Source organism: Leuciscus leuciscus, assembly GCF_965113295.1.
Source record: "Leuciscus leuciscus genome assembly, chromosome: 10".
NCBI lineage: Eukaryota > Metazoa > Chordata > Actinopteri > Cypriniformes > Leuciscidae > Leuciscus > Leuciscus leuciscus.
This window is the reverse complement of record NC_138734.1, coordinates 31,273,091-31,288,188: the sequence shown is the minus strand read 5'-3', so window position 1 is coordinate 31,288,188 and position 15,098 is coordinate 31,273,091. Positions and strand designations below refer to the sequence as shown.

General features: G+C 36.3%; 1 protein-coding gene and 1 long non-coding RNA gene across 3 annotated transcripts in view; both read left to right on the top strand.

Moving 5' to 3' along the window:
* Nucleotides 1-15,098, top strand: part of LOC309508267 — a 224,346-nt gene that overhangs the window by 187,048 nt on the left and 22,200 nt on the right. The gene's annotated exons all lie outside the window — the stretch shown is intronic.
* LOC309508253 (UPF0606 protein KIAA1549) overlaps nt 1-15,098 on the top strand; it is a 54,732-nt gene that overhangs the window by 17,434 nt on the left and 22,200 nt on the right. For both annotated transcript variants that reach the window (XM_082182781.1, XM_082182782.1), the window contains exons 3-10: nt 6,829-8,985; nt 9,198-9,286; nt 10,178-10,346; nt 10,469-10,599; nt 11,330-11,519; nt 11,643-11,702; nt 12,314-12,459; nt 14,247-14,424. In XM_082182781.1, coding sequence (XP_082038907.1) covers nt 6,829-8,985; nt 9,198-9,286; nt 10,178-10,346; nt 10,469-10,599; nt 11,330-11,519; nt 11,643-11,702; nt 12,314-12,459; nt 14,247-14,424 — 3,120 coding nt within the window. The remainder of the gene's footprint in view (nt 1-6,828; nt 8,986-9,197; nt 9,287-10,177; nt 10,347-10,468; nt 10,600-11,329; nt 11,520-11,642; nt 11,703-12,313; nt 12,460-14,246; nt 14,425-15,098) is intronic.

The window sequence follows — 15,098 nt, the reverse complement described above, 5'->3', positions numbered from 1 at the left end:
AATACTGTATACTGTAAAATACAGTATTCATACAGTATAAAATGTAGTTTTTATTAATCCAACGCAATTGTCCACACTCAAGGCATTATAATAAATTGTTTTTATTTATATGCATCAGTGTAACCTAACCATACTTAATAGTAAATAGCAATATTTACCTGCATATACATTGACCAACCCCATCTTAATTAGTAAAATTATACAGAAATCCAATTATTTTTCATGCCGGTTAGATCCTGCACCAACTTTCCTTTTGAAACACTGTACCTCTGTTACTTCTGCTCCTATCTCACATCTTGTAAATATGTCTCTTATTTCTGCCTCCGTTCCTGTTTCACGAAAGATGGCTGCTGTTACTTCTATCCTTAAAAAAACAAATCTGGACCCAAATGACTTCGCTAATTATCCCCCAATCAACCATTTGTCTCAAAAATCATGTAAAGGTTGTCACTCCTCAATTGCAGTCATTTATAGCTGTCAATGATCAGTTTGATATATTTCAGTCTGGTTTTCGCTCACATCACAGTACTGAAGCTGGCTTAGGAAGGGTTATCAATGACCTCTTAACTTTCTTGTGACTCAGGCAACCTCTCCATACTCCTATTGCTTGACTTCAGCTCAGCTTTTGATACTGTCTGTTATAAGTTCTTACTCATGCACCTCTCAGAGATTGGTATCTCAGGAGCTGCGTTATCCTGGTTTTCCTCCTATCTGACGGACTGACAATACTACATCATCATGCACAATTATAAATCTCCCACTTTCTTCCTCAAACAGGGTGTTCCACAGGGCTCAGTTCTCGGCCCACTACTATTTATTATTTACATTATGCCTCTCGGACAAATTATTCGCCACCATGGTTTTTAATACCACTGTTATGCTGGATATATACTGCTTGCCAACCGGATTCTTTTCACCAGACTGCATCACTATCGTCATGTATCAATGAGTTAAAGACCTGGCTTAACTCCAATTTACTCAGTTTGAATGGGACTAAAACAGAAATCTTAATTCTCGGTCCCCCAACTCTAACAAAAAATTTTAACTAATGCTACCAGACTTGACCTTGAACTACAGCAATTATTCCACTCAGAATCTTCACTGACCATCAATGCTTATATAAGTCAACTCTGTAAAGCTGCATTTTCATATGCCAAAGCTGCCAAACTCTGCCCCTATGTCAGCTCAAAAGATGCTGAATCATTAGTACATGCATTTATCACATCTCACCTCAATTACTGTAATGCTCTTTTTTTTCTGGACAACCAACCTATCTCTCATTTGCAATATATTCAGAACTCTGCTCCAAGAATGTTAACTTGCACTCTGCTCATATCACTCCTATTCTATTTAACCTCCACTGTCTACCTGTGTTTTCCCTTATGACTTGCAAAATTATTCTGCTTACCTTTAAATCACTCAATGGTCTTGCTCCTTCCTACCTCTCTGACTTACTTTCTCCTTATATTCCCTCTCGACCACTCCGATCTTCTGGCTGTGAACTTCTTCGTGTACCGAGATTTCTATGGGTGGCAGGTCTTTCTCCGTCCTAAACTATGGAACTCTCTGCCCCTGGCTCTTAGGACAATAACTACATGAATTTAAGTCTTAACTTAAAACCAATTTGTTTAAGCAATATTACCGGTTATAGTGTGTTTCTTCTTAAACATTTTCCATTACTCTGTATACCAGCCATAATGCTTCCTTATACCATTAGTCATATGCACCTGACTTATGCTTCAACTGCCCACCTTTCTATGCTGTCTGTAATTACAATGTTATCGTTTCTGTTTGTATTCGACTGTTTGCACTAGCTATGCGATATGCAACTGCAATCGCTCATGACCTGGACTGGGCAAATTTCTACTGTGCATTTAACTGATTATGTTTGAAATGACTGTCTGTTCCTTACTGTTATTGTGAAGCGTCCTTGAGCTTGGGAAAGGCGCTATATACATTAAATTAAATTAAACATAATATGTTTTACTAGAACATCTTAATTTATGAAAAATGCCACCCTGAAACACTTTTGAGTGATGATAATTTCTTGATCAATTGTTTGGTATTTGATTAATTGAAATTGATTATTAAAATAAAATAACTGTTTTATTATTTTAGTTATTTATTTACTTTTGTGTGTTTTCCTTATGCCAACACAGATAATTGAGAACACACATTGAGAAGAATTTTTTGTAACTTGATTTCTTGTTTTATTCTTTTCTTGTTTTTGTGGCTTAACACCAAGAATGTATATGGTTTGAAAATGTCTGACTGCCATTGAGATTGAATTTAAATGTATTTTTGTTTCGGTTTCAATTATGTTATTAAGGGTCAGGCAAATGTTCGTACATAGGGATTTAAACCATCTTACTGGCAGAAATAATAGTAGGGTACAGATTGGACTGTTCTGCAGGTTTTTGATTGACTTAGCTGGAGTCATTTTCTTGTTGAAAACAAAGACTTGTGCTAAGGGACAGAGTCCTCTGCTTTGCTTGTTCACACATTTTCATTGATGTGTTACATGACTTGCAGTTGTAGCATTTTCAAAACTGGGTCAACAGCCCATTTTGATTGGCCTAGCACAGAAAAACATGGTTGGTTGTGGCTTTAATGTTTTATTGAATTTCTCCTGAGGGAATAGAAATCTAAATGTTCGAAAGCTAATCTAATGAGGTCAGAGGTCAGGCAGTAATCTGTGCCTCTTCTGTCCTGTTTGTTAACTTTAGTCTTGCTCAGTGACCTGAGAAATGGTGGATCAGCAATTGATGTTTGGTTGAGATAGTTGAACACATTAGTATTCACCCGTGTGTCATTTAAACCACTTATTGCCAGTAAGACTAATTAATGACTCTCTCGCCTTCCCTCTCAAAGAGACTCGTACATCAAACTGTGGATATTGATGATTCCTATGAGTTTTACAGCTTCATCAATCATGCAGATGAAATTCCATAGTTTTGCTTTAATAATAAACTTGCTGGTTCTTTAACGCTGTACACCAACATTGCTTTACAATGCAAGAGACTGTATACTGTTTACATACTATATTTCAATTTGCATTCTATAATTCTTATTTTGCATACTGCTTAGTATATAGTATGCAAATTAGTATAAAGTCATAAGGTATCATGATTATAAAGCTTTTTTTTGTGTGGCTTTTCAAAAAATTTAGATAAATTGATTGATTGTATTTTAAGCTAGTGACTGTTGTTTGTGACTCCTCCTTTAAACATTTTTATTAAATTTTTTTAAATGAAAGTGAGTTTTCTTTTTAAGTTAAATATTTTTAAATGCATGAACTTCATGGTAAAATATCAGAATTTTAAGGTACTAAAATAGCTATTATGCAAATGCTTGCATGCAAACTTAAGATGAAATATGACATAATGCAATGAAGAAAACAAAGAAAAAACAATGTAAATATCACTTGTGAATTCTATTTATTGTATATAATTTCCAATCAGTGCCATACCCACCATTGAGGTATTTTTCCAAGGAGTAAATAGTAAAGGTTGTGAAATAATTGCCTAAGATTAACTCTACTTCAGTGCATCAAGGATATTGAACAATGCCGATAACCAGCCTTCTCATTTGAGCTGCCTCAGCGATTAGATAGTGCTCATCAATGTCAAAATGCTTGATGTCCAATCAAATTAAAGTAGGTGGGCTTTATGTTCCCAGAAGCTGCTGAGCGCAAATTCCAACATGGCGCTTCCGTTCATAAAAGTGCGAGATAATATGAAATTATATTTGACAGCTGTTTTATGATAGAAATGTTAAACGACTGACAGAAATAATCGGGAATGCAAACTAATACACTTTTGTCTAATTTCGCCATTTTTAATAAAAAATTGAAACATAAGATTAGTAGTTTTAATTTAGTTAACAGTAACAACATTGAGTGTCAATGTTCATGGTGTCTTTAAGACTTTACCTAAGGCTTTTAAGATGTTTTTTTCTTTCTTTCTTTTTTTCTTGCTGCCATTGTTAAGGTCTAACAACTGTTTCTTCTACTTCAGGCTCTCTCTCTCTCTCTCTCTGTTATTTAGTTGATCATCTGTTTTACACAGCGGCCTGCTTTATAGGGGCTTCAAACACTTGGCCCAGAGCATGGCAGTGAGTAACACAGTCTCGTATACTATCAAATGACTATTTACTCTCAAGAAGCCCAAACACGGTGCATACTGACCTGGTTAATGTAGTATACGATGTTATTTCTTTTGTGCATTGACTTTTTAATCAAATTTAAATCACACAACAGCAATCATAATTAATGCCAAAAAGTGGACTTGGCTGATGCTATGGATCTTTCTCTAATGCTGTTTCTTTTGATATCAGAGCCAGAGTGTTATATGATGGCATGTTCTCCCTTATATGCATGTGTATTTTATTTTATTTTATTTTTGGTCTAAATATAGAATTGTGGTTTAACAAATCGTCTGTATGAAAAACATGTGTCTGGGGGGATTCTTCAGAAGGCTGGGTGATGTCAGTTATTGCTTTATCACAAATAAAGCCGTCTGGCTCATGCTTTGAATCTCAGACGTTGTTGAAGGACTGCTGCGTATGTTTCTATGACTCATATTCATGTTGTTATGAGTTTCATTGCATTTTGAACCTTGAGTTGCACTGTATGTGATTGGTTACAGATGACTGGCTGTGCTTGCATTAGCATTTGAATATAAATGGCAAAAACGCTAGCATAAATTAAGAACTAAAAGGTATATAAACGTAACCTTTTCTGCTAAAAGTGGATACCTCCTTTGTTTTGGTTCATTTAACTTCATCTGTAAGTTTTTAATTCAGCAAGTCACAGTTCATTGCATTTTCATTTGGAAAACATTTCAGTTTTATCTTATTTTTATAGTTGGTTTGAGGTAATTTGTTGTAAATCATCATAGAATATGCATTGATCTAGTTTCACGTTGATCAATTCCACCTTGCGAATAATCCTATTATGATATTATATTGAAATTTAGGTCATGACATTACATTATTTTTATATTGGTCTAAATCCATAAAGTGCACCAGGTAGCACAATGAAAATTTGGTTTTATTATTATTCAACACAGGTCAAAATAAATGAGGAGGAATAATTTACCTAACCTCCTATGGGAAAACTAGTCACATCTGAATAGGGTTAAGACTGTTTTGCTCACTCTGGTGCTTCATTAAGAAGCTCCTCACCTTTGCCTTCCATCCTTGGTCTCAGAATGGGTCATTTCATTACTGTGCAGCTGCTTCTGAATATCACTGCCAGCTTTTACGCCCAACCTCTGCACCCACCATAAAAAGCAATGCACATGGAAAGTTTATAAAACGTGTAGCGGAATATAAACCATAGAGGCCGATACTGCTTTCAGGAATCCTTCTTGAAAGTGGCACGCTTAATTATTTAAATACTCTCCTGTTTCGTGGCCTTGGCACATTCCAAACCACCCGCACATGTGCGAGATTGTGACTGGTAATCACGACATTGTGACTTATGCAGGAGAAAAAGCCTTGAAGCATCTGGGCACAATAGCACGATGAAAGTCCTCAACACTCAGACTTTTTGATGTAACTCTGTGAAATAATATCCAGTTATCTCACACTGCATTTGTGTTTTACTCTTATTAATGTCTATTAAGTTAAACAAGCCAATCAATAAATAGCACTTAATCAGCACTTTAAGTCAATTAATCAGTTTTCATAAAAAACATTGTTAGTGGGATAGGTTTAATCTGTGGGGTAGGTTTTATTCTTCTTTAATACGTTCTAGGTCAGTGTTGCATTTTATCAGTTGTCCATGTTCAAAATCGATATTGTTAAAATGTAAAAAATCTAAATCAATTACTTGACCTTATTGGTTCAAAGGTTGACTAATTAACTTAATATCAGATGTTGAATAGAGATGTGTTTAAGGCATAGAGTTAGTAGTAGTTTTACAGCAATGTGCAACTATGGTTTTGTACAAATATTTTTTTTTTCCCGACAGTTTTTCTAAACTACACCACACCAGTGTACATGTGTATATATACACTGAACAAAATGATAAACGCAACACACTTGTTTTTGCCCCCATTTTTCATGAGCTGAACTCAAAGATCTAAGACTTTTTATGATAATCATGCTGTCTAATCAGCATCTTGATATGCCACACCTGTGAGGTGGATGGATTATCTCGGCAAAGGAGAAGTGCTCACTAACACAGATTTAGACAGATTTGTGAACAATATTTGAGAGAAATAGGCCTTTTGTGTCACACAGAAAAAGTCTTAGATCTTTGAGTTCAGCTCATGAAAAATGGGGGCAAAACAAAACTGTTGCGTTTTATAATTTTGTTCAGTGTAGATATACGGAAGTTGTAGTTTAGGAAACTTTCACAAATATATAAATAAATTCAGATTAATTTGCCTGTAAAACAGACCTTCCCGGAAACTCTTCGTTTCGTAAACCTCAGATTTGATAGTTAAACGCATGTATGTTTATAAATTCCAATCATTCGTTAATTACACAATTTGTTCTGCTCAAATCATGAATAAGGGTTCTATCATTGTCAATAATAATGTAATGCACTTCTTATCTATCATATTAACATCACAGGCTAAATCTTATAGTGTGTAAGTGTAACCTTATTTGGGGCCAATTCTATTTTTTAACCGTTTTGTTCACAAAGCCTATTACTTTTGCTTAACTATTACAGAGACGTATGTTTAATTGCATTGATAAGGCAGATATCAGTATTGATTTGTGCAATTAACTGTTTTTCATATAGTTTTGTTGCTCTTTCTATAGTTTGCATCAGATAATTTCATTTGTTGGATTTTATTGTCTTTGTGTCTCCCTTAGTCTGGCCTTTGGAGGCTCCAAACATGCCAAATGAATCTTCGATGGAAGTGCTGCATAATGCATCCACCGCCTTGTCTGGATTTTCTCTTTCACCTAGTTCGGATCCATCCAAAGCCACCAAGAATTACAATCACAATTTCAGCACTGGATCAGTATTCACTTACTCCTTGAACTCTGCCACAATCTCAGAGCCTCTTGCCACACCTCCTTTACTTTCCTTAAACTCTGGAGAGGCAGTTGGATCTACTCACAGAGGTTCCTCCAGACAGCCTCGACAACTAAATTCTCCAGTGCCTACATCCCATGATGTGCCCTTATCTTGGTCTGCTATCAGCCCAGCTCCCCAAATCTCACAGGGTACAGATTCATCTGTGCCTTCTAGCTTGCCTTTAGTTGGACAAAATTCTCCTTCGAGAATTCCTGATGAAAATCCCATTCCTTCCCCTCAAACACAGAATGGGACGGAGGGAGCCAGTGACACTAATGTACCTTTTGGACACCAATTGGAACCATCCAGCAGAATTAAAGACCTTCAGTTACAAGCTAGCCATGACCCAAACACCCAACCAGGCTATCAGCAGTTGGAGCCAAGTAATGTGGTTTTCATGCATACAATAACTTCAGCATCTGTCGAGCAAACTATGGGTCCACCCGAAGACTTTTTCCCAACCTACACCATGGATGTGGACTATGGTTCTGGAGATTACCTAGAAACAATGTCCTTCATGGGATCTGAAGGTAACGACTACTCGCTGGTTACCAATCTCCCATCTGATGTGTATGACTTTGAGGACTCAAACTCCGAGATCTATGATACTACGTTTCCCACAAGAGTGGGGATTTCATTTTCCAGCAAACACTTGTATCCCTCCTCTACCAGTGTTACTAGTTCTTTCTCCAGCAAACCTGTTGAAAGTTCCAGTTTCAATAGCAATTCAACCTCAGATGGAGCCAACACTGACTTAACCAAACACACAACAACCTTTCAGAGTTTTACAAATGTTGTGCCCTTTACCATGTCAAGGCCTCCAGTTTTTACCAGTGTTTTGACATCGGACCTTGGCCACACCATTTCTCTATCACTTTTAACCATCCAACCAACTAGAGTGCATTCTCTACCAATTGTCCCGACAACTTCAGATGTCTTAAACCAGAACCAGTCTGTCAACGAGAGCTCAGAGTTGGCATCTGACTGGGCAGGCACTGTTGCCGTCCAACCCACTGATGTCCTTTTACCAGACATGAACAGTTTAGAATACTACACCATCCAGTTGACCAAGGACAATGGTAGCTTGCCAGAGCACACGGTCAATCAGACGGTCTCTAGTGTTTTCTCTTTCATGCCGGTTGGCACCACAAATATTGTGAGCACTAGAACCTACACCATTGACCCAAGTTACATGCTAACAGCTTTGTTTGATGAAGATCTACAGCCTGCAGGTAACGGTTCCTGGACTGAGGAATCATCAACAGATCTCTCTGGATTTGAGCCTTTTAACACTACTAACCTGGATCCCTCTGAAGTTATACCTAGTCTAACGGATACTACAGTGCCATATTTGGAGCCGTCATTTACACTGACACCCTCAATAGACCCTTCAACTTCATTAGGAGATATAAACTCAACCACTGATTGGGCTACCACACCTTTTATATTATACAACACTTCCTTACTGGTGACTGACCCACCTCCGGTGACCAAAGAACCGGATGGCATGTCTTCTGTTAATGACAGCCAATGGATTATCACCTCACTCCCAACAGAGACCCTCTTTACTAGTAGTGTACTTCCCACTGTTTTAGTAACCACTTCTATCAGTGTTTCTGAATTACCAACTGCCTCAACCTTAAACGTCACCTCCTCCACTCCTGCAACCGAGATGGCTGACGAAGGATTTGTGTCTGGAACACCATCTGACACCATGGTTACTGATGGCGATAACACCACACCGATCAGTAGTCTTACAACCACGTCTTCTCCAGTATTACATAATGACACCACTGTCACGTCTTTTACTATCATAAGCTCCAGCAACACAATGGTGACTACTGTGAAAGACACATCAGGTACAAACCTAACCACAACCCCTCCAACAACTACTGCCCGGAATTATCTCTGCAACATCACTAAACCAGACACCTACTTGATCAGAGTTGGTAAGACAATGAAAATGAATTTGCTCTACACAGTATATATATTTACACCAGCAAGGTGCTCCTGTCAGTTTTTTTAAGGATCAATGTGTGACTCAATCCATAAAACAGATGTGCCTTAAATAATAACTAGATTCGCATCCATGCAACATTACTTTTATCTTATCTTCAAGGCTCCAAGAATAGCATCAAGCTTGATATTTGCTCTGTTGTAGGGTTTCCTCCGGGGTCTACTGTTGGATATGCTAAAGCCAAAGTCAGAGAGATTCTCAAAGCCGAGTTCAGCCGCTCAGTGGAGCTACAGGTACTGTAGACATGCGATTTAATAGGTCTATGTTAAGTTTTTCCTCCTTTTTTTTGCTTGTCTTTATTGATTTCAAGCAGTGACAGCAACTCTTCTACATCTAAAACTATTATTTTATACAATATTAAACAATACAATTACAAATACCTTGATTGTAGATACAATTTATGCTTTTAAAAATTCATTCATTTTTTTAATGTAAAGCTAAAAGCTTTTTAATGGTGAAAAATTGTGAAAACGGCATCTGAAAATATACAGTTTAAATATTTAACCTAAAATCATTCTGGTTTTCTTTATTAAAAGATTTGGATTTTTTGGATAATGCATAAAAATACAGAATGGATGAAAAATGTTACCAGGAAAACAAAAAGTGGCAATTTCCATGGAAGTGTTTTTTTCTTCTTCTATTAAACACGTAGGAGGAAAAGAAATGATCAAGAAAAGTAGTTTCTGTTATTCAGACTGAGTAAGCTGTTTGTAAATTAGGCAGCATTTGTGTAAGCTTTTTTTTATTATTATTATTATTTTATTTTTTTTACATTTATGGATCATAATAGGGATTGTTTAACCTGCTTACTCTTGGTTTAAATCGCAGAAACTTTTAAATATGTTTTGTAATCCAGTGATGTGTCAGTGAAACATATGGATAACATCTCCCCTTCCTGTTTTATCTCTTGGGTCTTCATAAACAAACAATACCTAATTTGGCTCAATGGCGAACTAAATGGTTCTTTGCATTTAAACACAAATCCTCCTTGACTTTTACAGGCTCACTGAAAGGCTTTTTGATATTTCTCCATGTTCTTCAAAATGATGTGAAATTGCTATTACAAATATGATGTACACATCCTTGACATTTAATGTTCATAATAATTTCTTCATGTGTTAAAGGTAGTGAAAGCTCCTCCAGATTTTGTGTTTCGTGCTGTGTCTGGTGCAGTGGTTTACACTGCCATATCGGTCATTAATGCCCTGAGAATCTCTGCTCGGACCACTAGCTCCTTTATCAGCGTGTCACCGATCAGTCCTGTACCAGGCCTGCAGTACCATGTACATACAGGTACACTGCAGTGGAAACTGCATGTCACAATTATTGAATTCTCTCTGACCAATTAGATTTTGTTGCATGTCAAGATGTCATGAATTATACCAAACATTGACTATATGCATGTGTTTTTGCAGTACTTCAGTTTGTACCCAGCCACATAGATGTGCGTATGTGTACCTTCAGTGAGCAGACAGAGAAGGGTCTGATCACAGCCTTAGCTGAAGTACGCCGACGCTCACAGGAGTCCACAAACTTTACTGTGAATGTAAGTTGACTGCTTTACCCAGTTAACAGTATTAAGAGCTCAACTGAGTTTCAAACACTTATATCCTGACACTGAACCCCTTCAAATCCTCTTAATTGCTTCTTATTCCATTCCGATTTGCTTAAATGACTACTTTATACAGAAGTTTTATATGATGCTAATGTAAACGAGCCAAATGAGAGTAAATGTTAATATTTTTATTCTGGAACATTTTTGATGTTGGCAAAAAGAAGCCTGCTTTTAAAATTGTGTAAAGTGAATTTGAGGCTTGATTGCCTTCAGTGCAGTGGGATGACATCATCTCCAGCTGTTTGCTCTGATTGGATAAGTTCAAATGTTGTCAAGGTAACAAATCTAATGGCTCCACTCTTATTAATTTTATTCACTAATGTTCAGGAACCTTTTAAATAGATAAGTGAGTGTGATTGAAGACAAGAGACTTTTTATTTTAAGATATTTATTATCTACTATTTTAATAACTAAATTATTTAATTGTTTTATATATAATTTTTTTTTAAAGTAATTCATTTTTTATTTTTTTATTTTTAGTAGCTCACATTTTACATTAGATGCTTGACTGATGAAAATCTGGATATTTTTGGCTTTTAAAATAGCAGAAAAATATGTCTATTGGATTGTTTTTTCATCCCTTTCTGGAGAATGAGTCATTCTAATGTCTAATTGCTTTAGTTTCAGATAATTGTATCTTAGAGACTGAATTGTTTTGTAGATTTTAAACATCACATTGAGTCCTGTGGGCATGGCGGCACAACTGCAGAAGGTTCCTGTTGAGATCACCTTTGCTGTGCGTGATATGCGCGGGTATGTGCCAGGGACAGAGGTGAGCGCTCTGCTTCGACAACTTAGCATGGTCGAGTACAGCTACTACCTGGGCTTCCCTGTACGCCAGATTGCAGAACGTGAGTCCACACACTCATTACTGTTCGATTACATAAATACACTCCCAAAACAACTTATATATAGCACAAATGTCATGAACAAGATCATATTACTTTACCTTTTTTTCTTCTCTTCACCATTAGCATTCCACTACCCAGAGCTAAACACAACCCAACTTCTGCGTTCTTCATGGGTTAGAACAGGTACTGGCCTGCTGATGTTAGGCTTAACAAATACACTACCGTTCAAAAGGGGGTCAGTTATATTAAATGTATATAAATATATATACACACTCACAGACACATACATGATGTGATATACATGATATACATTATATATATATATATATATATATATATACATTTCAAATAAATGTACTTTTGAACCCTCTATTCATCATAAAATCCGTTTCCACAATTTTTTTCAACATTGGTAATAAGAAGAGGTTTTTTTGGAGCACCAAATCTGCATAATAGGATGATTTCTGAAGGATCTGATGCCTGGAGTAATGATGCTGAAAATTCAGCTTTACAGCACAGGAATAAACTACATTTTAAAACATATTAAAATGGAAAACAGATTTTCAAACAAATTGAAATAATATATTACATTATTACTGTTTTTACTGTATTTTTTATCAAATAAATGCAGCCTTGGTGTGCATTGAGTCTTTTTCAAAAACAAACCAACTTTTGAACGATTGTGTAATGTTGTTACTATACAATAAAATAACCAGTCTATTTTTCAGACAGAAATGAGCAATTGCAATGCCATAATGTCATGTATTATATATTGTTTGTGTGTGTGTGTTCAGTGTTGTTGGGAGTGTTGGACCAGCGTGTGAGTGACAAGATCTTCCATGCTACTATTGAGAGGAGACTGGCTCTGTTGCTGGGCGATGCATTGGGTACAGGACGTCGCTTTAAGAGAGCAACTAGTGTGGGAAACAACAGTGTGCAGGTTTGTAAATCATCTGTGTTATGTGGTCTTATTCTATTCATGCTTTCCATGCATGAGCTCATTGGATTCATTTATAGAGCTCTTCCTGTGTGCATGCCTAATGCCTCTCTGGATTCTTAATCAATCTCTGTCTTTGTGGCACATCCCCACACCTGCTCTCCCTCCACACATCATCATTCAGGGACAAGAAGTATCCATGGCAACACCCTCCTATTCATCCTCGGCCTGCAGAGCCACTCAAAAAAACAACCATTTCACCCCTGTCGACTGTCGGCGCGTCTTACTCCAGCTGCAGTCTCAGATAAATTATTGAACACAGCTTGCAGACAGCTAGTGTGATTCTTAAAGCATTAATTGCTTATTCTGCCTACATAGAGAAGATTTTTCTGTTTCATAGAGACCTGATTGCAGACTAGCTGACCTTATGGTTTCCAAATGACTTGTGTTGATAATGACAAGTCATAGTCAGTTAATGACCGCTAATTAGCTGAGAAGTAATGGAGCTGTGTTAATGATGCTCAGTGATGTCATTTCTAATTTTAGAGAGGTGATAGACTCTTGCTTGTATGTAGGTTGATGATAATCTTCAAAGCTTGGATGTACTTGGATGATCTTATGACATTGTGTGGCCATCCTCTGTGCTGTTTCTGATAATGCACCCTGAGGTAGCAACACATTTAAAATGAGCTTTTAACGTCCCCGGTCAGTGAGAGTTCACTACCCAGGGCTCGTAATGTAGGTCGAGCTCAGGTGAAGCCCTCACTTTGCCACTCTCTGTTTCCACCCCAATAACCTTGGAGACTAGTGGTTAGTGACTCTCTCTGAAAGCCTTTTGGGGTTTTGGTCTAAAAGACATTTAAGTTTTAAGAAGCTAATTGTAGCCTATTCAGAGTTTTGATTCCTATGTTTGCGTGTGAAGAACAGTTAGCATTTGCATATGTATTGGTAAAATTACCCAATATATAAATTCTGTCATCATTTACTCACCCTTTTTGTTGCTTCAAAGCCAACACGTGGATATATATGTGAATAAAAGCCTAAATTCAATGTTCATAGAAAGCGATCGTGTCTCTTCAGATAATTTGGACTAAACCGCTAAATGCATATGGATCAGTTTTTCGTATCTCTTTATGAACTTTTTGAAGCGTCAAAGTGGTAGTTGCGTAGACTGTCAATGGAGGGACCGAAACTCTCTTATAAAGATCTTCATTTGTGTTTTGAAGATGAACGAAAGTCTTACAGGTTTGTAACAATATGAGGGTGAGTAATTAATGACAGAATATTCATTTTTGGGTGAACTAACCCTTTAAGCTTCAAAATTGCACCATAAAAGTATCATAAAGTTGGTCCATTCTAGTGTTATTTATAGTATTGATGAATATTTTAGATGATCCTTTTTATATTTTTCATTTTAATTTTAGCTGAAGTTTTAGTAATGTTATGTGCTTTTGTCATTTTGTTACTTTTTGTTTTTTATTTCCATTTAGCTTTCATTTATTTTTATTTCAGTTTTAGTCATTTTAGTACTTCAACTTAAATTATTCCATTCACAAAACGAGACTGAATGATTCTTTCACAAATTTATCCAAATACACAATATAAAATTGTACAATGGAAACGATGTTCTCCATAAACAAAAAAGAGTTTTGCAATACGTTGTTGTTGTCAAAATTTGGGATTGATTAGTTTCAGATGCCGAATGACATATAAAGACATACATGTATAATGTATAAAGACATTACAGTGTATTAAATTGCATATTGAACTTTTTTTAAAACTGTGTTCAGATTGTACAGACCACTCGTCTTGTGGGCCCTGACAACCCTCTGGAGATTATCTACTTTGTGGAAGGAGCTAACGGACAGAGGCTTCCCGCCGCAACCACAGCGAACACGCTCAACAGTCTTGACGTACAGCATGCAGCGATCATCATGGGATACCGCATCCAGGGAATATTAGCACAGCGTGAGCATTCAGACTTTTAATACTTTCAGTAGAAAAAATCAATGGGAGAGAAACTACATAACATAGCATTGCAATAAACTAAAAGATAATAATGGTAAGAAAAACAATGATGAAGTGGTCATTTAAACGATTTTGATTGATGTGACATAGCAGGCAATGGTTTTTGTGGTAACATTCTTTATTTCTACTGCTCTAAACGTCAAAGAGGAGAGTTCAGATAGCGTGACATCTCAAGAGAGCTCTGCCTTTTTATGTAACATTTATATGTGGCAGGCTTACAACTGCATCACCCACAGCATAAACACTAGATTCATTAGACTAAATTTAGTAGCTTCCTGTTGTATAACATCTTGAATTTTAGCATAAATCTTAATAGGTCTCCAATTACAGTGAATTCAAAAACAGGACCAACCCGAATTATGAATGTTTGCCGTTTAATGGATTCAGCATCATAAAATGTATCAAATTTTATATATGCATTCAATATATGGCTGATTTTAATGCAAATCTGATTGGACTGAGGTTTGAGATTTTGAATATTTAATTTATTTTACTTTTAGATGATATTTACCATCACCCAACTCTCACTAAAAGTTCATCTTTAAAAACAAATAATTTTAGTAAAACTGTTAAATGTAATCTTAAGCAAATCTCAAAATATACATCCATTATTA